The sequence below is a fragment of the Phyllopteryx taeniolatus genome, chromosome 8 (genome assembly GCF_024500385.1).
Source record: "Phyllopteryx taeniolatus isolate TA_2022b chromosome 8, UOR_Ptae_1.2, whole genome shotgun sequence".
NCBI lineage: Eukaryota > Metazoa > Chordata > Actinopteri > Syngnathiformes > Syngnathidae > Phyllopteryx > Phyllopteryx taeniolatus.
This window is the reverse complement of record NC_084509.1, coordinates 13845883-13868525: the sequence shown is the minus strand read 5'-3', so window position 1 is coordinate 13868525 and position 22643 is coordinate 13845883. Positions and strand designations below refer to the sequence as shown.

Genomic DNA, 22643 nt, shown 5'->3' with positions numbered 1-22643 from the left:
TTCCTTGTGTACATCTTCATATGATCATGTCTACAGATTGTCCAAAAGATATTAAAATCAAACAAACAGTTCTGTGGAAAACTGGGGAAGTACCGAATGCCATTCGCGTGGTCCGTCAGGTTAGTACTATCCATGAACACTTGATATTTCTATGTACAGTGCTACCTCAACTTAGGAGTGACCCGAATTGTGAGTTTTTTGTAGACACAAGCCCTTGCTTGGCTGTTTTTTGTCCTGACTTATGAGCAAAAAATTGAGTTACGAGCACTAAATAGTGGCAGAGAAGTTCACAACAAGCAGCAGATAGTGAATTCAAGAAAGTGTTGGCTTTAAAATGTTTATAGCCATTCCCAGTTGAAGTTTAATATAAAACAAATAATTAATGTTGCGTATTTACCCAAATCACATAACATTATGAAAGTCCACTAGCCTAATGCTAACAAAACTTCCATCCATGTTGCAATACTTGTAACCATTTAAGGGATAGATATTTGTAAACAAAGTGTGCAGCAATACATGTAGACAGACAATGTATTATACTCATAGGCATATATTCTTTATCCAAGGTGTGTACACGACAAGGAGCACAAAGTTAATGGGCATTGAAGCATGGAATCATGATGCAACTCTTTTAATTCTATTGAATTATGTTTTCACTGTATGTTTTTATAAAATGCAGTACAGTAGAGTGATATTTTTCTTCAGGAAAGATAATTTGAGATCCAAGTGTTTTGAGTTATGAGATTCATCACAGAACAAGTCAAACTTATAAGTCAAGGCACCACTGTACTGTATTAAAACAGGTTTTATCCTAGCATACTGGAATTGTATCATCGGTCCATGTCCATCAGGTCACTTTTCAAGGACAACCAGGGGGCGCTCGACCGAGATTCTCGTTTTTCACCGCTCTTCAAACAGGAGAGTAACAAGATTTCCACAGAAGACCTGATCAAGCTTGTGTCAGAGTACAGAAGGTAACCATTACAGTCAGTCATCTCCAAGACAACATGACATCTTACAGCATGTTCATCCAATCAGGGCGGAGAAGACCAGCAAGCTGCAGACCATTCCCGGGACTCTGGACATCACAGTAGACTATGTTCCCCTGGAGCTTCCAAGTATGCTTGACCAATTTAGACCACTTTTCCTCTTTTCTGTGCTTCCCTTTCTTCATTAGTCTCTTTTTTTGTTGTTGGTGCTTCTAGACTGCGTGACGTCCTCCTACATCCCCGTAAAACCCTTTGAGGACCTGAGCAAACAACAGCCCACGGTCGAGGTGGAGGAGTTCATCCAGGATACCACCAAGTTCACTCAGCCATACCGCGTCTACAGAAACCACGTCTACGTTTACCCCAAGCATCTCAAATACGATAGCCAGAAGAGCTTCGCCAAGGTAAAGCAGTTATCATCACTCTAGTCATCTGTCCAGACCCAACCCTTGGAGTTCTCTTCTCATTGTGATGGAGGAAATGTTGTTACTTTTACAAATAAACAGCTGTGAGTTTTACTCTTTAAGTGATCACTAAGTACAATCATTCAAATCTTCCCAACCTCATTTGTGCCATATAGATGATTATTCACCATTATCTTTTCTGGTTAGTAGGATGCTGTAGTAGTTTTTATCACAAACTTAGCAGTTTTTAGAAGTCCTTCTTTTTTATTATTATTTTTTTCAATGTATTTTTTATTTTTTTTGCTTCACTGTGGTTGTTAATGTAAAACTTTTTATACGAGTTCATTGCTGTAGACATTTAAATTTGTCAACTGGAATCTGTTTACGATTAATAACGTTGCCGCCGACATATTTGTCAAGTACATTTTTCATCGGGTAGGTAAGGAAATTCAGATTCGTAAACAACTGTAATGATGGACAGATCCCTGTAGATGGTGGTATTGCATCGCTTTAGATTTGAGATCTGCCGAGCTTTTGAGTTGAAGATGAAGATTAGGGTTTGAATGTCGTCTTGCCACATTGATTATGAGGGAGGGAAATCCCAACAAATTGGTAGTCAGAAAGGTTTTTTTCAGGTTGGATGGTGAATGTTGGTGGACAGCCATTTTCAGGTCTTTCCAGAGATGCTCAATTGGGTTTAAGTCAGGGCTCTGGCTGAGTCACGGAGTTGTTCTGAAGCCACTCCTTGGTTATTTTAGCTGTGTGCTTAGGGTCATTGTCTTGTTGGAAGGTGAACCTTCGGCCCAGTCTGAGGTCCTGAGCACTTTGGAGAAGATTTTCACCCAGGATATCCCTGTACTTGGCCGCATTAATCGTTTCTTCGATTGTCTCTCTGTCCCTGCTGCTGAAAAACACCCCCACAGCATGATGCTGCCACCACCATGCTAAACTGTTGGGACTGTATTGGACAGGTGATGAGCAGTGCCTGGTTTTCTCCACACATGCCACTTAGAATTAAGGCCACCAATTTCTATCTTGGTCTCATCAGACCAGAGAATCTTATTTCTCACCATCTTGGAATCCTTCAGGTGTTTTTTTTAGCAAACTCCATGCACTGAGGAGAGGCTTCTGTCGGGCCACTCTGCCATAAAGCCCCGACTGGTGGAGGGCTGCAGTGATGGTTGACTTTCTAGAACTTTCTCCTATCTCCCGACTGCATCTGTGGAGCTCAGCCACAGTGATCTTTGGGTTCTTCTTCATCTCTCTCACCAAGGCTCTGCTCCCCCGATTGCTCAGTTTGGCCGGACGGCCAGCTCTAGTAGGGTTCTGATCGTCCCAAACGTCTTCCATTTGAGGATTATGGAGGCCACTATGCTCTCAGGAACCTTAAGTGCAGAATCAGAATCACCTTTATTTGCCAAGTATGTCCAAAAAACACACAAGGAATTTGTCTCCGGTAGTTGGAGCCGCTCTAGTACGACAACAGACAGTCAATTGACAGAGAACACTTTTGAGACATAAAGACATTGACAAAAAACAGTCACTGAGCAATAACAGGTTAATAGTTATCTGGTAATGCTGGTTAAAAAAAAAATGGTTTTGTTTTTGACAATTGTGCAAAAGATGCAGAGTCCTCTAGCCCGTAGAGCAGTTCGAATGACTAATATTGCAATAGTCCTATGCAATGACCATTGTGCAAAGGGCGCCGAGACTTCAAGGAGTGTATGCAGTTTAAAGTGACGAGTAGCACGATAATCTGGGACAATGTTGATTGTGCAAATGTTGCAGATACTCCTCAATCAGTGTGCAAATGGAGCAGATGATACTGATACGTGAGTGGCCAGTATTGGTGAACAACAGATATGCAAATAGTGCAGCGTGGCGAGACTACTACAGTGAGTGCACGAGTAATATATAATTGGCCCGACAGAAATGTGACAACGAACTCAATTAAAAAAATTGCCAGCATGTTGTAATGGAATTGTAGGTTAGGAATGTTTTTGTAACCTTGGCCAGATCTGTGCCTTGCCACAATTCTGCCTCAGCTCTCCAGGCAGTTCCTTTGACCTCATGATTCTCATTTGCTCAGATATGCACTTTGAGCTGGAAGGTCTTATATAGACAGGGGTGTAGCTTTCCTAATCAAGTCCAATCAGTATAATCAAACACAGCTGGACTCCAATGAAGGTGTAGAACCATCTCAAGGATGATCAGAAGAAATGGACAGCACCCGAGTTACATATGAGTATCACAGCAAAGGGTCTAAATACTTATGGCTATGTGATATTTCAGTTTTTCTTTTGGAATAAATCAGCAAAAATCTCAACAATTAGGTTTTGTTTTTTTCTGTCAATATGGGGTGCTGTGTGTACATTCATGAGGAAAAAAATGAACTTAAATGATTTTAACAAATGGCTGCAATATAACAAAGAGTGAAAATTTTTAGGGGGTCTGAAAACTTTCCGTACCCACTATATATATGTGTGTCTGGTATAAACAGAGTATGCATCACAGTAGTAGAAAGTGTGTGCCACAATTGTGGATGGGCAGCACGTTTGGTAACTGGTTAGCACATTTGCCTCACAGTTCTGAGGACCTGGGTTCAAATCCGGCCTCGCCTAGGTGGAGTTTGCATGTTCTCCCCGTGCCTGCATGGGTTTTCTCCAGCTACTCCGGTTTCCTCCCACATCCCCAAAACATGCATGGTAGGTTAATTGAAGACTCAAAATTGCCCGTAGGTGTGAATGTGAGTGTGAATGGTTGTTTGTTTATATGTGCCCTGCGATTGGCTGGCGACTAGTTCAGGGCCTCTCGTCCAGAGACAGCTGGTATAGGCTCCAGCACACCCGCGACCCTCATGAGAAAAAGCGGTACGGAAAATGAATTAATGAATGGAGTGAACGGAAAACGCCATGTAAAAAAGCTACTTTTGGGCCATACAGTGAATTAGCGTTTCTTCGTTGTGTATTTATAAAAATAAAGAATTTTGCCATCAAAAGCCCTATATTAGTCTTGTTTTTGTTGTTTTATAGTTTGATGTGACACAAAAGCAAATAATGCTAGAATCAAAGTTATGTTTCTTTTCACAAAAAGCTTGTTTTTTTGGCCAGACTGATATTTTTAGTGAAACCAACCCATGTTCTACTGCTGATTACTAAAGAACGGAAAAAGCTAAAAGCAATGTTTTTTGCTGGTGAAAAAAGAGCTTCGAGTCTACTCTTTCTTTTAGTAGATTCGGTGCGTTTGTTGTCACAGAACACAACATTTTGTGTGTCTTGAAAGATCAGTCAAAATGCTCTAAAACAGCTGGCAATAGGGGGAACTGGCATTGGATGGCAGGCACTGCATGATTTATATATTCCATGGTCATGACTTTGTCATGACCATGGAATATACACAGGGATCTCATTTGATGTGCGTCCCACGTCTTAGTCGCACAAAAATTAGGGACGCATAAAGTACAATCAATCTGCGTCTTCAGACACATGGTTTAGTACTCTGGCGTGGTGCTGTTAATCCAGCGTAGGATTTTTTGGGGGACAAGACTAGAGTGGGACTAATTTGGGCGCATATTGAAGAGTGTGGCCCCTCCGTCTGATTGGCCGTGTGCATGTGCGAGCGTGTGCACATGTGCGTATGAAATGCAGGCGCTAGCGTACACAAAGCTAAGTTTTCTGACAGCAAGCCGGCAGCTGCAGTTACAGAAAATTGAGCTGCATAAATGGAATTAGTTCCAAAGCCTAGCGGCACCGCGACAATGTGGGAACATTTTGAATTCAAGCCAGATGAACGCGGCCATCCCGCTAACACCAACGATCTGGAATGTTGAATTTGTATGAAGTCTCAACAAAGAAAATAAAGCTTTTAGAAAAGAGATGTTTCTGACTCTGGTTCATATGTGTTGCCAGCTGAAATATTTGAATCACTGCAGTCATCTACTGGAAGGCTCTTGCCAATTTATCTAGTTATATCCAGGTGTTGACTCATCTTCTGCCCAGCAGTTTATTATCCCATTATTAATGTTACGGTGCTGTTTTTGTGCACAGGCTCGTAACCTGGCCGTCTATGTGGAGTTCCGCAGCTCAGACGAAGAAACTGCCAAACCTTTAAAGGTAATATGGTGTCCAAAACAAGTCAACAATTTTCTCCTTGCCATGAAAAGATAGTTGAATGTTGAATGATTTGTCTGTCTAGTGCATTTATGGGAAGCCAGGGGGTCCAGTGTTAACCTCAGCAGCCTGGTCTACTGTCCTGCATCACTCTCAGAACCCTGACTTTTACGATGAGGTGGGCTCACTACAGGGAAATATATCAAGGTTTCAATAAGAACACAGAACATGTTTCTTCTATGCCAAAACAGGTGAAGATCGAGCTTCCTACCCAACTTCACGAAAAGCACCATTTGCTCTTCTCATTTTACCATGTCACATGTGACATCAACGCTAAGACGAACGCTAAGAGGAAAGAAGCCCTTGAGACCCCTGGTGAACTTCATTAGCATGTCGCGCATCAAGTTGCATGATTCTTGTTATTTTACTATAATATATCCTGACTTTTTAGTTGGCTACTCTTGGCTGCCTCTTCTCAAAGAAGGTCGTCTGTCATCTCAGGAGTTCAACATCTCTGTCTCCAGTAACCTGCCTCCTGGTTACCTGGCCATCAAAGAGGCCAGCAACAGCAAGGTAAGAAGCAATTTAGAAGATTAAAAAATGTTTTAATATTGGCTTAATCATATGAAAGTGTTCGTAAACCCATTTCCTCATTAGGTCAAGCTTGCACTGATTGTAATTAGCACAAGTAAACGTCCCCATTATCCACATAAGACTTGAAGGCACAATTACACAAAGAAGAGATGACATTTGGGTTAAATTAAAATACATTCTTGAATATAAGGCTAAAGTACTAATATGAGACTGTAAATTTGATCACAGGCATGTTTTTGGTCATCACATCATCATATGAAAGCACATTGACAAAATAGTTAAAGATCTGGAAGGTTCTCATCAAGACCTTTATTTTAAGGGATGACTTGATTTGGTTTATTGCAAGTAGGGATGGGCGATAAGGGCAAATAAAAATATCCCAAAATTTTATTTTTTTTGTTTTATGAGAACGATAATTTGACAATATATAAAAAATTGTGTACTTTTCGACTTGCTTCCCTGGACATTTATCCAGGACATTGCACAAGAATATTATTTTAAAATATTTAAAAGTTAAAAGCTTGAAGTTATGTCCAGGCTATATACAGGAGAGTGTGCCACATCAGGTTTGCACAATAGCATTTCAGTAAGCTTTAGTTTAAAAAAAACAAAACAAATCATGTAAACAAACATCCACAAATTAATTAAATATTTTAAACCAAATAGACAAGTTTGTCACTACAGCACACACCGGCATACAAATTTGACTAGAACACTGCAGAAAGAAATGTACCGTATTTTCACGACCATAAAGCGCACTGTATTAAAAGGCGCAGTCTCAGTTATGGGGTCTATTTCTGCATTTAACACATACATAAGGTGCACCGTATTATTGGGCGCAGGCATGGTAAAACATACGCTAGCTTAAAACATACGGTAGCATGCATGCACGCTAAAACAATGTTTTTTAAAAAGGCAGCGGGAGCAAAACTGAGTTCGGCTGTACTTTATTTAAGTATTTAACAATGTACTTACGTTATTTTGTGATCAATCCTCATCCACAAATCCATCAATGTCCTCATCTTCTGTATCCGAAATGAACAGCTGGGCAAGTTCTCAATCAAACACGCGAGGTTCCCTCTCGCACTCGTCGGAGTCAGTCACGTTGCCGTGCGGCTCTTGAGAAATGATGCCGGCTTTTACGAAAGCTCGAACAACAGTGCAAGCAGACACGTTAGCCCAAGCATCCACAATCCAATCACAAATTGTGGCGTAACTTGCACGGCGCTTCCTCCTAGTCTTAGTAAAGCTGTGTTCGTCGTCTGTCATCCACGCTGCTCACTTCACTTTGAACGCCCTGTATACACGGATGTCCAGCAGTTCGTCAAGCCTCCCGGAATGATGGCAAGCTTCCTCACTTGCTGCACATGGCAGAGTTATTGCACTCAGTCAAATGGTGACTTGAGACGCTTCTCCCGGCTGTTCTTTGCTCATTAATCCATTGCTCGAGTTGGTACTTCCAACTCGGGCCACCTCGCCTTGTTTCCGCGTTTTGTTTTTTATTTTTTTCCGCGGAAACTCAGCTTCGTCTTCTTGAGTTGGCGAAGCTCGTTTTCCTGCTTCCTCCACTTGCGAACCATGGATTCGTTGATCTTGAATTCTCTCGCGGCTGTTCGATTCCCATGTTCCTCCGTGTAACTGATAGTTTGCAGTTTAAACTGTGCTTCGTAAGCGTGTCTCTTGTAGGTGCCATTTTCGGGGGTCCTTAGCCAAACCGATGTGGTTTTGCACTATGCACACCCCGGCGCTATATACCTACTGGGGGCGTGGCTTTAGCGTCCTCCTTCACGCACCCTTCCCCCTTTACGTCCACATGCTGTCCTCAGCCACGTCCGCTTTTCCTCTGTATAAGCAGCGTGTCTGCAGGAAATGCTCCCAGTCAGTCAAGCGGTCAAAAAAAAGTCAAGCGGCGCGCTCATCACACAACAACATTTATAGATGTTGGAACTCGGTGCACACATAAGGCACGCCGCAATATAAGGCGCCTCGTCCATTTTGGAGAAAATGTAAGACTTTTACGTGGGCCTTATGGTCGTGAAACTACGGTAGTTTATGGCATTCTTTAGGATTGGGGTTGCCAACGTTTACTTGTTTTTGTCATATAATACATGTTTGGTTAATGACTCAGCAAGGGTTTTCTGAGTGTGTTTTGTAGATTCTCTCATCTTTCCTTTAACAGAAGTCGTGGGTGGATGCTTGAATGGATACTTTATTCATCCCAGGAGGGAAATTAGATTCACCCAGTTGTTAAGCTACTAAACTGAAAAAAAAGGTTGCTCGGCTCTCCAGTTTGAGAGCGAAATTTTATATTGCCACTGAGTCACGTGACGGAATCATGTACGCTGATGAGGACTTTCATGCACTTCCTCCTTTCTCTCCTTCTCATATGCCGTCTATGCACCTGTTCCATTTTCTTTTAGAGACAGTATGAATACACAATAATGTAAAAGTCCATATCGTTAAAGCAACTTTCACGATTATTTCGAAGGCGATCTATATTGCCCACCCATAGTTTCAAGTTGATTTTTTTATCTTCTTTCAAGGAGAATTTAGATTTTAGGCAATCTCCTTAACAATCTCCTAACTCCTTTACTTGAGCATAATTTGCAGTTGGGCAACAAAGTGTTGTCATCCGTGTTTATCTTAAAATATGAATGTCGTAGTATCGGAGCAGATATATCAAGTCCGATTGTGAGTACCGTTTTTAATACAGATTCTGTTATGGTACTGTAAATCTTAGAACTTAGGCGATCCCCTAGTGCAGGGGTGGCCAACTAGTCAGAGACTAAGAGCCACTTTTTTTCTGTGTTACTGCAAAGAGCCACATACACGGGTACACATGAACATCATCTTTTAATCATGTATGCACGCATACACAGACCTCTGCTCAGCCAGATCTAATGAAAATAACCACACCAACATGATAATATCAGTAATTTTCAACAGTTAACATTGTGTGCACTGTCTCACACACACAAACTCTCAGTTCAAGCAAGTCCACAAACAATAATAGAATAAGTTTCAATAACATCTTTCTCTTACTATGCTGCTTAGTGAGACTTCTGGCATTCCTTATCTTGAACAATCCTCTTCAAATCTGGCTTGTATTCTGTTGTTGCCACTCTAAGCAATTCTTTCAAATGAGTGTCAGTCAGAAGAGATCGATGCTTTGATTTCACATGTTTCAGGGTAGAAAACACAGACTCGCAGACGTACGTTGACCCAAACATGGACAGTATCTTAAGCGCAGCTCGTTTGATGTTGGGGTATTTTTCAATTGGCACACTTTTCCAGAACTCAACGGTCCCTTCCCTTAAAACAGCTTTCAGTTGATCCTCCTCACAAAGGTCGATCATCTCCAACTCAGCCGCAGCCTCATCTGTGACGAGCGGGGCTTCCAAGCCAGCTGATATGATGCAAGTGTTACGGTCTCCGAGTGTTTTGTAAATTTTTTGAAAAACTGCACCTGCTTTTCTGCCTTCCTTTTCAAAGCGACCAACTTGTTCTTGCGAAGTTCAGTCCCTTTTGGAAATTCCTGTTCGATGTTAGGGTGGAGTGAGCTGAAGTGACGCTGAAGATTTGAAGCTTTGAAATGCGCTAATGCTGCGTGACATATAAGGCAGATCGGCTTGCCATTACGTTTAACAAAAAAATATAAACTCTCCCACTCTGGCAAAAACGTCCTGTGTTCTTCTTCATATTTTCGTTTGGCTGTGCTTTTTTTCCCTGCCATTTCAAGAGGTAACTTGACGGAAATTGTTTACAACACAAATGATGTCACACCAAAGATTCTCTCGTCGCTCGTTTGACGTCACTCAAACAGGCTTACGTGGTCAGTGTGCCATCTAGCTGTAGGGGGAGTGAATGACAGCGCCAGCCAAGCATTTTTGACGCATGTCATGTGACAGCTCCTGAAGAGCCGCATGAAACTAGTTAAAGAGCCGCATGAGGCTCGCGAGCCGCGGGTTGGCCAGGCCAGCCCTAGTGTATCATGATCCTAATGTCTTTGTCTTTACAGAATGCCGCTGATGTAAAATGGGTCGATGGGGCAAAGGCCATCTTCAAAGTGTCAACCAATGTCGTGTCAACGGTTTACACTCAGGTAACATTTGTCTCTTTGTGCTCACTGGCCCATGGTTGGCCCAAAGTCTTTTTAAGCCAAACTGAACCACATATGTTTTACAAATTCTCTTCCCTATTATATCATGCTTTTGAGTTGTAAATGCACAGTACAATTTTATAGTTACTTCAAAAGGAATAAGTCCAGCCTCTGACTCTGAACTGATTCTCCTTGATTCCTGTCTGCCTGGCGCCAGGACCCCTACCTGAACCGCTTCTTCCAGCAGTGCCAGAAACGAGAGCTGGACCTCTCGCTACCTCCTACCTCCAACTTCATCAACTGCCTGAAGGTTAGAGAAAAAAAAAACACTTCCAATCCCACTCTTATTTCTTAAAAATAAAAGATCAAACTGCTCCGTACCTAATCAGTAAAAGTATGTCAGACTTCATTTTCCTTTCCGCCTCTGAACGGGTTTATGAGCCTATTTATTTTATTCACCCTTGTTCTCGTCTACCTCCTCCTCCTCCTTTTCCACCATCCTCCAGGGTCTCCTCAGTATGGAGAGAATCCCAGTGATCATCAGATTTCTGCCAGTGCTTTTCAACCAGCTCTTCAAGGTCCTGACTCAGAATGACAACGATGAGGTCACTACTGCCACCACCAGGTAAACAGTGACACTGAGAGCTTCTTTTCGGCTTATTTAGCTGACAGCCTTACACGGCGGACATGCACACACATATACACACATGTGCGCGCCCCCACACACACACACACAGATTTTTTAGATGTGAGAGACCCCCCTCACACACAACAACAACAAAAATGTTTGTGCTTCCTGTTCTTATTGTGTGTGGTTTACTTGAGATGACCAAGTCTAACATCGGAATTTATTGGGAAAAATGCTCAAATTCAGCCTGATTATCAGTATGTTTATACCCCGCTTTAGGTGCAGATCGTGCTCTATAGTGTTGCTGAAATACAATTGTGGCCATCTAGCCTGCGCCACAACGTAGATAAACAAAATTACTCAGATTCTTTTTTTCTCTTTTTTTCTGTCCACATCCCCTTGTTGCTAGGCAGAATTGTATACACCTCAAAGATTACTGCCTCATAGGCCACTAAGAGGAATGGGCAAATGGCAGTTACACACACGCAAAAGAACAACAGGCTTGTGTTCCTAGTCATGTCAACATTTTGTTCCAAGGCAGAATTCATTGGGCTCATCGTTTGTGCCCTATATGCTGACTGAGTTTTTTTAACTATAATTTTCCAATTGAATCACTGCTCTGTATTACATATAAAAGACAAACGGTACTGTGTGCTGGGGTGATAGAAGTTTCTTTTTTCAGAGTGCTGGTCCACATTGTTTCCAAGTGCCACGAGGAAAACCTTGATCACTATCTGCACTCCTATATTAAGGTATGCTTCACACTCGCCTGTGGCATGCGTGTGATGAATGAAATTATCCTTGGTAACAGGTGTGCCTCGCACGTGCAGATCATTTGATGATTATGATAGCTTTTGTCTTCCGCAAGGCTGCCCAACAACTTTGCAGACGATTAAATTTGCACAAGGGGAAAAAAAACACACAGGGCATTTATGTGTTTGCATGTGTAGATATTTGTTTGTAGGCGCTGGCAAGAGTGTACCGGCAGTCACGCACCCAAAGAAGTATGCAAACACGTATGCAGAGAAAGAGGAAGAAAAAGAAAAGAAGCTAATTGAGTGGGACATTCAGCCGTGTCAATGAAAAACACAAGGCCTGTTTGTTTTGAGGTGGGGGGAAAAAATCTGAAAGGGAATTAGCGGGGTGAGCAGGAGGAACCACAAGAGCTGTTTCATATTGGCCGCAATGTCGTAAAACTGCTACAGAACTTGGAAGAGCTTGTGGCAGAGACAAATGGCAGGGAGGGCTCGTGGAGCTAAATGGATCTGTAGTTTCCATGGTAACAGATTGGCACGATATTCACTTCTCTCTGTGTCTTCTCTGTGAAAGGAAAGGATGGGGAGGGCTATAATTAATGGGAGAATGGTATACTGTTTTCAAATCAGCTTCCTGAATGACTCAAGTGTATTAGCTCACATGCATCTGATTGTTTTCATTATGGACGAGTGTAATAATTAATTGATGGATAGCGATTGTTTGGAATTGTTGATTGTGTCTTGATTTATCAGTCCATCGTCTATGCTTCTTGTCTTCATTGTGGCTGTGAGTGAGCTGACTTTTTAGCGAGTGGAGGTGTACACCCTCGACTGGTTGCCAGACAAACAACCACTCAAACTCACATTCACACCTATGGACAATTTAGATTTTTCTTCACTTACATCTTGAAACATCCACCCTGGACTGGTCGCCAGTCAATCACAGGGTGGTTGATTGTCTTCATCATTAGCCTAATAGCATATTTGTCTCAGTAATTTTTAACCTACTACGGTCACAATATCAATCAAAAATAACAATGTGCTTTGTTCCTAATTGGACATTTTTTTGTCTTTTCCAGCTCATAGAGATTAGGCACGATTGTCTCACTAAAGTGAATGCCCGACGATATTTCATCACGTGGCTCAAGCACATTCAGCACGTTTAAATCCCTTGTTTTGTAAAACCGATTTTGGCTACCTGTCTACAGCGATAAACACCCCAGTAGCTTTTTTTAATAGCTTTTGCATGGTCAGTTTCTCCAGCAAAGAGCTGCTTAAATGCCGCAGTGATAAACAGTTGTTGAGCGGGCTTCGTCTTGGCTCCTAGCTGTCACTGACACACCAGGACGCTTCAAATGGGTAGCCATGCTTGATGTATTTCCACTCTTAATACAGTGTTCTCGTGCCACAATGCCTGCATACCGTAATGGTTTTGTCCACCAACCTACTTCCATCATCACTACATTTTACAGGGGGAAAAAATGGTTCCATACATGACTACCACTTTGCTTGACTAGTGAGTGTAGATTGAACATGCAGCCTTTACCTGAACACTCACTTTTTTTTTTCCATCAACCAATCTGCGAACCACGTGTGTGCCGGACTGTGGACAGGCAGCCCTACAGAGATACGATGATCTGTTGCACCACTATTAATTGTGCATGTGCTTTATTTGTCTTCATTGTGTTTGTGTGTAGTACGTGTTCAAGTCAGAGGCCCATGGTTTCAGGACAGTGCATGAGGAGTTGGCAAAAGGCATGACCTTTGACCTGAAGAGCAACGAGCAAGCAGCAGTTAGGAATGTATTGAAGGTTCGTCTCTCATAGCTTTATTAAGTGTTTAAATGTGCAATTTTTAAATACAGGATAGCATAATTAACAACAATTGTGTTGATGACGTCCCTTTTCAGTTTTCCTGGTTCTTCTTCGAACTGATTGTCAAGTCCATGGCCCAACATTTGGTTGACGCAGACAAAGTAAAGGTAAGCTGGCGTGCTGAGATTCAGAACTGGATTGATAAGAATGTGCCATGCAGACATAGTGTATTACATGACTGGCACATAAAGAGTGATATTCCGTCCTTTTACATCAGCTCCCCAGGCCGCAGCGTTTCCCCTCGTCTTACCAGAGCCGCGTGGAGACTCTGGTAGAAACGGTGTCGGAACACATCTTCTGGAAGAACAAAGACCTGGTAGAGGAGTCACGTAGTGCCAATTCGGCTGTGGCAGCTTTTGTCAAGGTGGGATATTACTTTATTGATTTTCATCCATTTTTTTTTATGTTAGGGTCTTGGGTGAGCTGGAGCCTATGCCAGCTAAGGCCTGGTCCACACAAAGATTTTTTCACTCTTAAAAGATTTTTTATCTGCTATCGACCCTACACATAAAGTTAAAAAAAGACAATTTAATTGTTTTTGTCGTCATGTGTGTCCAGCACACCACACACATAAATATCCTGTTCTAGAAATCTCGCATGATCACACGTGATAAAACAAAATAAAATGAAAAAGAAACACTTCCGGATAAGCACCGATATTTCCTGAAGGTTTACGGATCCTAGAGCCTTGTAAAATGGTGATGTTCTCAAAAATACGACTTGCTTTGGAAAATAATTCTTACCGTCTGGGGAATCCACTTGTCTACAAAAAAACAACACCAGGTGTTTATTTGTTTGTTCATTTTTATATTCGTCAGTCTTGGGTGCTTCTTGTATTGGCTACATTTTGTGTCACGTCACCATTCTCAGCGTCATGACTCAGTAGAAGTCGGCATTCCCCACACACATCAAGAGTTTTGGTCGTAAATATTGAACACATTCATTATTTAAGGCTCCAAACTGTTTCGGACCATAAAGTTGGGACGAAATCACTCTTAAAGCACATCAGACCAAAAGACAGTCTTATAAGATAATCTTATAAGACTTAATATTGTCTGGCGTTTGACGTGCTTGTGCAAAATCGGCACAAAAACAGGCCGACAGACAAACAGGCATCCACACTCCCATCAACAATTTATAATCTTCAATCAACCTAATATCAATGTTTTTGGAATGTGGGACGAAGCCAAAGTATGCATGCAAACGCTATACATAAATTCTGGAGCTTACTTTCGAAACCTGCACCTCAGAACTGAGAGTCAGACAGGCAATTATTTCATTCTGCCAGGATATTACTTTGTTGTGTTTTTTCAATTACAAACGCCAAATCCAATGAAGTTGGAACCTTAACTAAAAACAGAATACTATGATTTGCAAATCCTTTTCATCCTACATTCAATTGTATGCACTAAAAGGACAAGATATTTAATGTTCAAGCTGATAAACAATTTTTTTTCTTTTTTCAAATATTCACTCATTTTGAATATGAGGCTTGTAACACCTTCCAAAAATGCTGCGACACCACTATTTACCACTGTTACATCACCTTTCCTTTTAACAACACTCAATGAGCGTTTAGGAACTCAGAAATTTTAATTGTTGAAGCTTTGTATGTGGAATTCCATCCCTTTCTTGCTTCATATACAACTTTAGTTGCTCAACAGTCCGGGGTCTTTGGTGTCATATTTTGCGCTTCATAATGCACCACACATTTTCAATGGGAGACAGGTCTGGACTGCTCTCAGGCCAGTCTAGTAATTGCATTCTTTTACTACTAAGCCACATTGTTGTAACACGTGCAGAATGTGGCTTGACATTGTCTTTCTGAAATGAGCAAGGACGTCGCTAAAAAAGACGTTGCTTGAATAGCAGCATATGTTGCTCCAAAACCTGAATGTACCTTTCAGCATAAACGCTGCCTTCACAGATGTGAAAAGTTACCCATGCTATGGGCGCTAACGCACCCCTATACCATCACAGATGCTGACTTCTGAACTTTGTGCTGATTACAATCCCGAGGGTCCTTTTCCTCATTGGCCCAGCGGACACGATGTTAATGAGTTCCAAAAATAATTTGAAATTAGCAAACTTAATATATAAGCTCGGGCCCAGAGAAAGCTGGCGGCGTTTCTGCGTGTTGTTGTGAGAGGACACATGCATGGAGTGGGGATCTTAATCACTCACTTAGCACACGCTCACACCACTCACTGTATATATCTTTCTCACTAATCACATCTGGGCACATATACATATCAAAGGGTTCCTGGGGGACTGGTATGGGGTCGGGAGGGTGTAGGTGTCGGACGTTTCAGCACGTCTGTGCTGTTTCCCGGTCCGTGCTCCCTGCCCCTCCGCCCTGCCTGCCCCCCTGGATTTTAAATGCATCACACACACTTATCCCCATGTTTTAATGCACCACATACACCCATCTCTGGGGGACGGTGGGTCGTGGGTGGGGAGGGGGGGGGGTAGTGGTTTGCTGTTAGGCAGCAGTGTCTGGCATCCCCCCCTCCAGATTTTAATGCAACACACCTCTCGGGGGGCACTGATACACGGGGTTGGGCCAATGACTGCCACTCTGGTCCCTGCGGCCCCCAACGGGTGGCCATTTGTTGAGGTGCCTCGGTGGAGCCGGCGGACAGCCCTGGGTCCCTCAGTGTGGGGCGTGTCCCCTCCACCGGGCTGCTCTCGGGTGGACCACTGGGCCCCGATCCCGCCCCTCGATTGATTGGGTGGGGTACTCTGCCTCCGCTGTGCGGGCACAGCAATAACAGGACACTTTTGTCAGTCTTTGTGCATGTAAAACAATGTCAATTCACCTGCATGTGTCCGCAGGTACACACCCCTGGGACTCTTTCACTGGGTGTGGGGCCACTCACTTATTGTGATAAATAACTCATGAACGTATTGTTTGTGTATCCCCTCACTCATTCTCTCATCCTGTAGACTTTTATAATTTACATAGTCCCACCACACTTCAGTTGTCCAGCCGGGTTCACGACCCTTGTCCTGCATGCTTCTTCTCCTGTCCTTGTCCTCTTCTATCTTGTCCTGTCCTTCCCTCACAGGGTGTAGCACTACAGCCCCATGCAACACTCATATTTAATGTTTCATTGTTGTAGATAATGTAATGACTTACTTTTCTCATCCTGTTTACAATTAGCGCTTTGTCTTTTGTCTTCGTTTCTCTCTCCCCTCTAGAAACTTTGTTGTGTTCGACTGATCGACTCTGATTCTCAATAAACTTCAATAAGAATACTAAGAAACCACAGCGGAAGCTTAAAAACTCCACTGTGACACAGTAAAACTGTTCCGGCATAAAAGGGATACAGATCCTCCATTCTGCTTGACCTAACAGCCGACCAGGACAAAATAAATAAATACATCAGGTGTTTTTTGGTTTTTTTTTTTTTTAGCATTCCTCAACTTTACCAGTTTTCTGTTGCCTCTGTCCCAGCTTTTTTGGAATGTGTTGCAGGCATCAAATTAAAAAATGAGAGAATATAAAGAATGCGCCGGTTTTACTCAGTGATTTGCTTCAATAACTACATTGTGTCATGAATTATGTCTCCGTAGCGTTGCTTCACACTGATGGACCGAGGTTTCACCTTCAAATTGATCAGCAACTACATTAACATGATCACTGCAACCGACAGCAAGGTGATAGCACAACAGAGAATGCTTGTTTAAAAACAAAGTTGTTTGTGGTTTGTATCTAATCTGTATCTTGTTCTTTATAGGTGCTGTGCGAGCTGAAGTTTGAGTTACTGAGAGAGGTGTGTAACCATGAGCACTACATCCCCCTCAGTCTGCCCCTGCCCTCTGCTCGCATCACAGGTAATAGAGGGGCCGTTTTCCATTTGTGTTGATAATCACACCCTCACTGTCATTTGTCTGTTGCGGTAACGAGCGCTCTCTCTCTTTCCTACCCTGTCACCTCTTTCTTGATGTATGTGTCCATATCAGACCATACATCCCCAGAGCCACAAAGCACTCATGGTAAATATGTGCACTCTTGTTTGTGTGTCCAAAACAGTTCAGGGAAATACCGTAATATTTACTTTCTCGAATAGCTCGTTTCTTTTAGAATGTTGCCCCTGATGAAAAGAAAATGTGTCTGCTTTATTGTAGCCTCTGTGCCAGAGTACAACCTGACCGGAGAGTTCTGCAGGAAGCACTTCCTCACGGGTCTGTTATTACGAGAACTGGGGCTGGCCTTGCAGGATGAGCAGGACCTCAGGCACCTGGCTTTGGCCACTCTGAAGACCCTCATGGCCAAACACTCCCTGGATGCACGCTACTCCACCAAGGTAGACAACACAAGTATTTGGGCTAGTCCTTTCTAACCCTACAGCTTTTTGACATTTGTGTACTTCTAACTGAAACAACGAGATCCCGGATACAAGCCGCCAAAATGAGTTTTCTCCGCAGGGTTGTACTGACTACGGTACTGGTAAATACAGCTAAGTATACTTATCTTTAAATAGAGATTTTGGATCCATGATGGGGACCTATATTGATTTCGTTATCTCAGTAAAGTCGGTCTACATCGACTGTTCGTCATCCATCCATTTTCCGTACCGCTTGTCCTCACTAGGGTCGCAGCCATGCTGGGGCCTATCCCAGCCGACTGGGTGAGAGGCACTGAACTTGTCGCCCGCCAGTCGCACGGCACATATAAACATACAACCATTCGCACTCACATTCACACCTGCGGGCAATTAAGAGTCAATTAACCTACAATTCATGTTTTTGGGATGTGGGAGGAAACCGGAGTACCTGGAGAAAACCCACGCAGGTACGGGAAGAACATGCAAACTCCACACAGGCGAGAGCGGATTTGAACCCGGGTCCTTAGAAATCTGAGGCAGATGTGGTAACCAGTTCCCCACCGTGCCGCCTGATGAATTACTGTAGAAGATTGTGCTCCACCCAAATGAAACCCAATACATCATCTGCAACATTTGTTCCAGTTACAAATGGTAGCACAGGAGACAGTTGCTCAGCTGTTTCTAATTACGTGCTTCCAAAAAGCGTCGCAATATGATTATTAACAGTGATCTATTTGGAACAATCAGATCACACAATCAGCTGTCTTTTATCACCACCATTATTTCCAGGAGAAGCAGGCAAGAATCGCATCACTTTACCTGCCTCTGTACGGTCTGATCCTGGACAACATGCCTCGCTTCTTCCTCAGGGAGCTTTTCCCCATTTACTTGACCGTTAGTGATCAGGTAGAGTACACCGGACAAACACATACAGTATGTATGAATAAAAAGCTGTAAGCTGAGGTTTACATTAAACCGTCTTGTGATTCTCAGGGCTCTCGAGACGACCTCAGCGTCGGGGGAGGTGTGACTGGAGGGACGCTCCCTGTTACTCGCCATGGCAACTCAGTGGATGCCTCTTTCTCCAAAGAGGTGCTCAACTCCATCACAGGTAGCGTGTGCCTTGACATTTTCTATGACGTAAAACAGAAACCTATGGGAATGAGGTCACTGATGCCCCCTCATCATCCATCCACTAGCTTTCTCGTCTTTGGCAGTTGCTACGGGCAACCAGGCAGACTCTCGGGGCTCCCTGATCAGTGTGGACTCCAACCCCAGCAACAGTGACAGGAACAGTGGAAAGATGGATGGATGTGAGAAGGTGAGAAGCGTTTGTTGTGATGCTTTTCAGTTTTCAGTCAGTATGTCTGACAAAGACGTTCAGTTTGTAGGTTGGATTTATTAAAGGAAAAAATTGCCAGACTGGTCTTCATCTGATTGTGCCTACACAGATCCAATTTTAATTGAGGGCAGACCTTCCCAGCTGCTTTAAATATTTTGTCTATGGTTCCCTGTGTTCTATTGATCCACAAAACTTTACTTTGTTTTTTGCTTTACTAAGCAAGAGTATTAAAACCTCTTATTTTAAACTAAGTAACAACATAAGACAGATATTTATTGTACAAATCAAGGCTTTTCATTCCTTATTCATTCACCTGCCCATATTTTATTTAGTCGGTAATATTTCTGTCAATATGCACTTTTATCCACACTGCGGTATGACATTTTGCCAGGAGATTGCATCGGGTGCAATGTATTGATGCATTAATGCCAAAAAGCCAACCTGCTTAATGTCTCTCCAGTTTATAATGGTTTCAGAGGCACTCCCAATCACGCCCTTCCAGGTCTCACTGTCATTGCCCATGTGAGCATTGAAGTCCAACAGCAGAACAATGGAGTACCCAGCGGGAGCACTCCGAACTGCTGTTTGGTGCATAGGCACAAACAACAGTCAGGACCCGTCCCACCACCCAAAGGCGGAGGGAGGCTACCCTCTCGTCCACCATGGTGTACCCCAATGGACAGGCGCCGAGCCGCAGGGCAATAAGTATACCCACAACTGCTCTGCGCCTCTCACTGTGGGAAATTCCAGAGTGGAAGAGAGTCCAACCCCTCTCAAGAGGACTGATACCAGAGCACAAAGTGTGTGTTGTGGCGAGTCCCATCGGAGTGACTTTTGAAGCAAAATTTGCCACCAAGCACACCAATCGGAGTGTCCTCACTTTTCTTTGCACTGGCGTAAGCACTGACCTTATAGCAGTCTGCGGCGCATTACAGATAGCCATCCGCAGTTAAGATAAAGGAGCGTGTGTGGTCAAAATGAAATTGTTATTAATCTGAGTTTATACATGATTAATACAATTTTTTTGTGATTAATCATGAATTAATGCTTTAACTTTGACAGCCCTAGTTATAACCCTTTTAGCAACAGACATTTAAACACAAACGGTGGAGTAATACGTGTAGACAGATAATATAATATTACTCACAGGCATATGTTCTATTACTGCAGCTTACTGTGGAGCTTCGACCTGCTCCATGTATATCTGTATGTCTGTATTGTACTGCCCCCAGGTGGCCAAGTTGTGCACAGCAGAAGGAGCAGCATCATGTTCATTGCCTAGAAAAATGTGGCATAAACTATTTACCTTCTTTTTAACCATGTAATAACTGCATGTTTTCAATTGTAAAGTACAGTTACCTAGAGCGCTATTTTTCTTCCATCCATCCATCCATTTTCTGAGCCGCTTCTCCTCACTAGGGTCGGACGTGCTGGAGCCTATACCAGCTATCATCGGGCAGGAGGGGGGGGGTACACCCTGAACTGGTTGGCAGCCAATCGCAGGGCACATATAAATAAACAACCATTCGCACTCACATGCACACCTATGGGCAATTTAGAGTTGTCAATTAACCTACCATGCATGTTTTTGGGATGTGGGAGGAAACCGGAGTGCCCGGAGAAAACCCACGCAGGCACGGGGAGAACATGCAAACTCCACACAGACGGGGCCGGGGATTGAACCTCAGTCCTCAGAACTGTGAGGCAGATGCTCTAACCAGTCGCCCACCATGCCGTTTTTTCTTCCTATAAATAAATATTTATTTATAATAATTTTTTGGTAGGCTGGAACGGATTAATAGCAATTCCATTAACTTCAATGCGGAAAGATGATTTGAGATACGAGTCTTTTGAATTAAGAGTGTGGTCACGGAGCATATTGTATCACGACGCACCACTGTACTTCTTTGACACTAAGATGCCGCCAAAGCAATCCTGTTAATGTTTTGGCCTGACCACAAAAACAGTCACTCAGCGAGTTTTTCAGCGTCCAAAGAATATCATCAAATTTACAAATGCTGCATGGGGGGGTTCACTGTAAAACAAAAACACGATTACACTCACACAGGTCACGCCCAGACACTCACACACAGTCTCACCACAGTTTGAGCCAACCTCCCTCGAGCTCCACAGCTGAAATAAGTCACCATTTTTCTCACTAAATACACGTCCAAAAGGTGCTATTCACCTGAAAATTTCAACGGATGTTGGGAACAACCCAAGTAATCCATACATACAAAGAAGGTAGAACAAATAATCTCAGAAATTAAGTTTTGTATAAGAATGGGAATGTGAACTGACACAGGGAAAAAGTATTGAACATGCCAACAGGTGTTTATTTAATACTTTGTTTCCACTGACAGCTTCAAGACCCATCCTGTATGGTACCCGCATGTATTGCTCTGGTGTGATTTTGGCCCATTCCTCCACACAAGCAGTCCTCAAATCTTGAAGGTTCCATGGGCTTCTTTTATGGACATTGAGTTTCAGTTCTTTCCATAGATATTCAATTGGATTCAAGTCAGGTTATTGGCTGGGCCATTCTAGCAGCTTTATTTTTTTTCTTTGAAACTAATGGAGAGTTTCCTTGGCAATATGTTTTGGATCATTATCCTGCTGAAATGTCCACCCTCGTTTCATTTTCATCATCTTAGTAGATGGCAGCAGATTTTTGTCAAGAATCTTTCGGTACATTCGCCCATTCATCCTTGCTTCAATAATGTGAAGTTTACCAGTACCATTTTCTGAAAAGCAGCCCCACACCATCATGTGCCCACCTCCGAACTTGTATGGTGTTTTTATGGTTATGTGCAATGCCATTTCTCCTTCAAACGTGGTGTGCATTATGGCATCCAGAGAGTTGAATTTTGCTCTCATCCGACCAGACTATCTTCTCACAGTATTTAACTAGCTTGTCCAAATGTTGTTCCGCAAACTTTAAACAAGCTTTGACATTCTTTTTTGTTCAGCAATGGGGTCTTGTGTGGTGAGTGTGCATACAGGCCATGGCGGTGGAGTACATTACTCACTGTTGTGACAACAGTACCTGCTAATTCCAGGTCTTTTTGAAGCTCTCCACAGGTGGTCCTTGGGTCTTGGACAACTCTTCTGATTATTCTTTGCACTCAGCTGTCAGAAATCTTGCGAGGAGTACCTGATCCAGGCAAATTTATGGTGGTTTGATTGGCATTCCGCTTACTGGAACGTTCAGAAGCTTTGATATACGCCTGAAACCAATGTCATCGTTATGTTTTGAAACAATTAGTTTGAGACAGCTCTCTGCTCTTACCCATCATGACCTTGGGAATGAGACCTTTTTGTAGGCCATCAATTAGGACTGAACCAACTGACCATTTGCACTGACAAGGGGCTGGATTGCTGTTTGATTATTGATAGAGTTTAGCTTTTGTCTTGGGTTTCCATGCCGTTTTGCACCTCCCTTTCTTCATTTGTTCAATACTTTTTCCCTGTGACATTTCACATTTTTGCACACAACTTAATTTCTGAACTTATTTGTT

General features: G+C 42.8%; 1 protein-coding gene across 4 annotated transcripts in view; it reads left to right on the top strand.

The window, feature by feature from the left end:
• The window catches only part of dock10 (dedicator of cytokinesis 10), a 116437-nt gene that overhangs the window by 63897 nt on the left and 29897 nt on the right, over nucleotides 1-22643 (top strand). For all 4 annotated transcript variants that reach the window (XM_061783097.1, XM_061783093.1, XM_061783094.1 and 1 more), the window contains 22 exons: nucleotides 37-119; nucleotides 852-974; nucleotides 1039-1118; nucleotides 1206-1393; nucleotides 5440-5505; nucleotides 5588-5680; nucleotides 5754-5877; nucleotides 5954-6075; nucleotides 10115-10198; nucleotides 10413-10505; nucleotides 10702-10820; nucleotides 11506-11575; nucleotides 13276-13389; nucleotides 13488-13559; nucleotides 13670-13816; nucleotides 17029-17112; nucleotides 17193-17289; nucleotides 17419-17451; nucleotides 17584-17762; nucleotides 18573-18689; nucleotides 18777-18894; nucleotides 18983-19104. In XM_061783097.1, coding sequence (XP_061639081.1) covers nucleotides 37-119; nucleotides 852-974; nucleotides 1039-1118; nucleotides 1206-1393; nucleotides 5440-5505; nucleotides 5588-5680; nucleotides 5754-5877; nucleotides 5954-6075; nucleotides 10115-10198; nucleotides 10413-10505; nucleotides 10702-10820; nucleotides 11506-11575; nucleotides 13276-13389; nucleotides 13488-13559; nucleotides 13670-13816; nucleotides 17029-17112; nucleotides 17193-17289; nucleotides 17419-17451; nucleotides 17584-17762; nucleotides 18573-18689; nucleotides 18777-18894; nucleotides 18983-19104 — 2328 coding nt within the window. The remainder of the gene's footprint in view (nucleotides 1-36; nucleotides 120-851; nucleotides 975-1038; nucleotides 1119-1205; nucleotides 1394-5439; nucleotides 5506-5587; nucleotides 5681-5753; nucleotides 5878-5953; nucleotides 6076-10114; nucleotides 10199-10412; nucleotides 10506-10701; nucleotides 10821-11505; nucleotides 11576-13275; nucleotides 13390-13487; nucleotides 13560-13669; nucleotides 13817-17028; nucleotides 17113-17192; nucleotides 17290-17418; nucleotides 17452-17583; nucleotides 17763-18572; nucleotides 18690-18776; nucleotides 18895-18982; nucleotides 19105-22643) is intronic.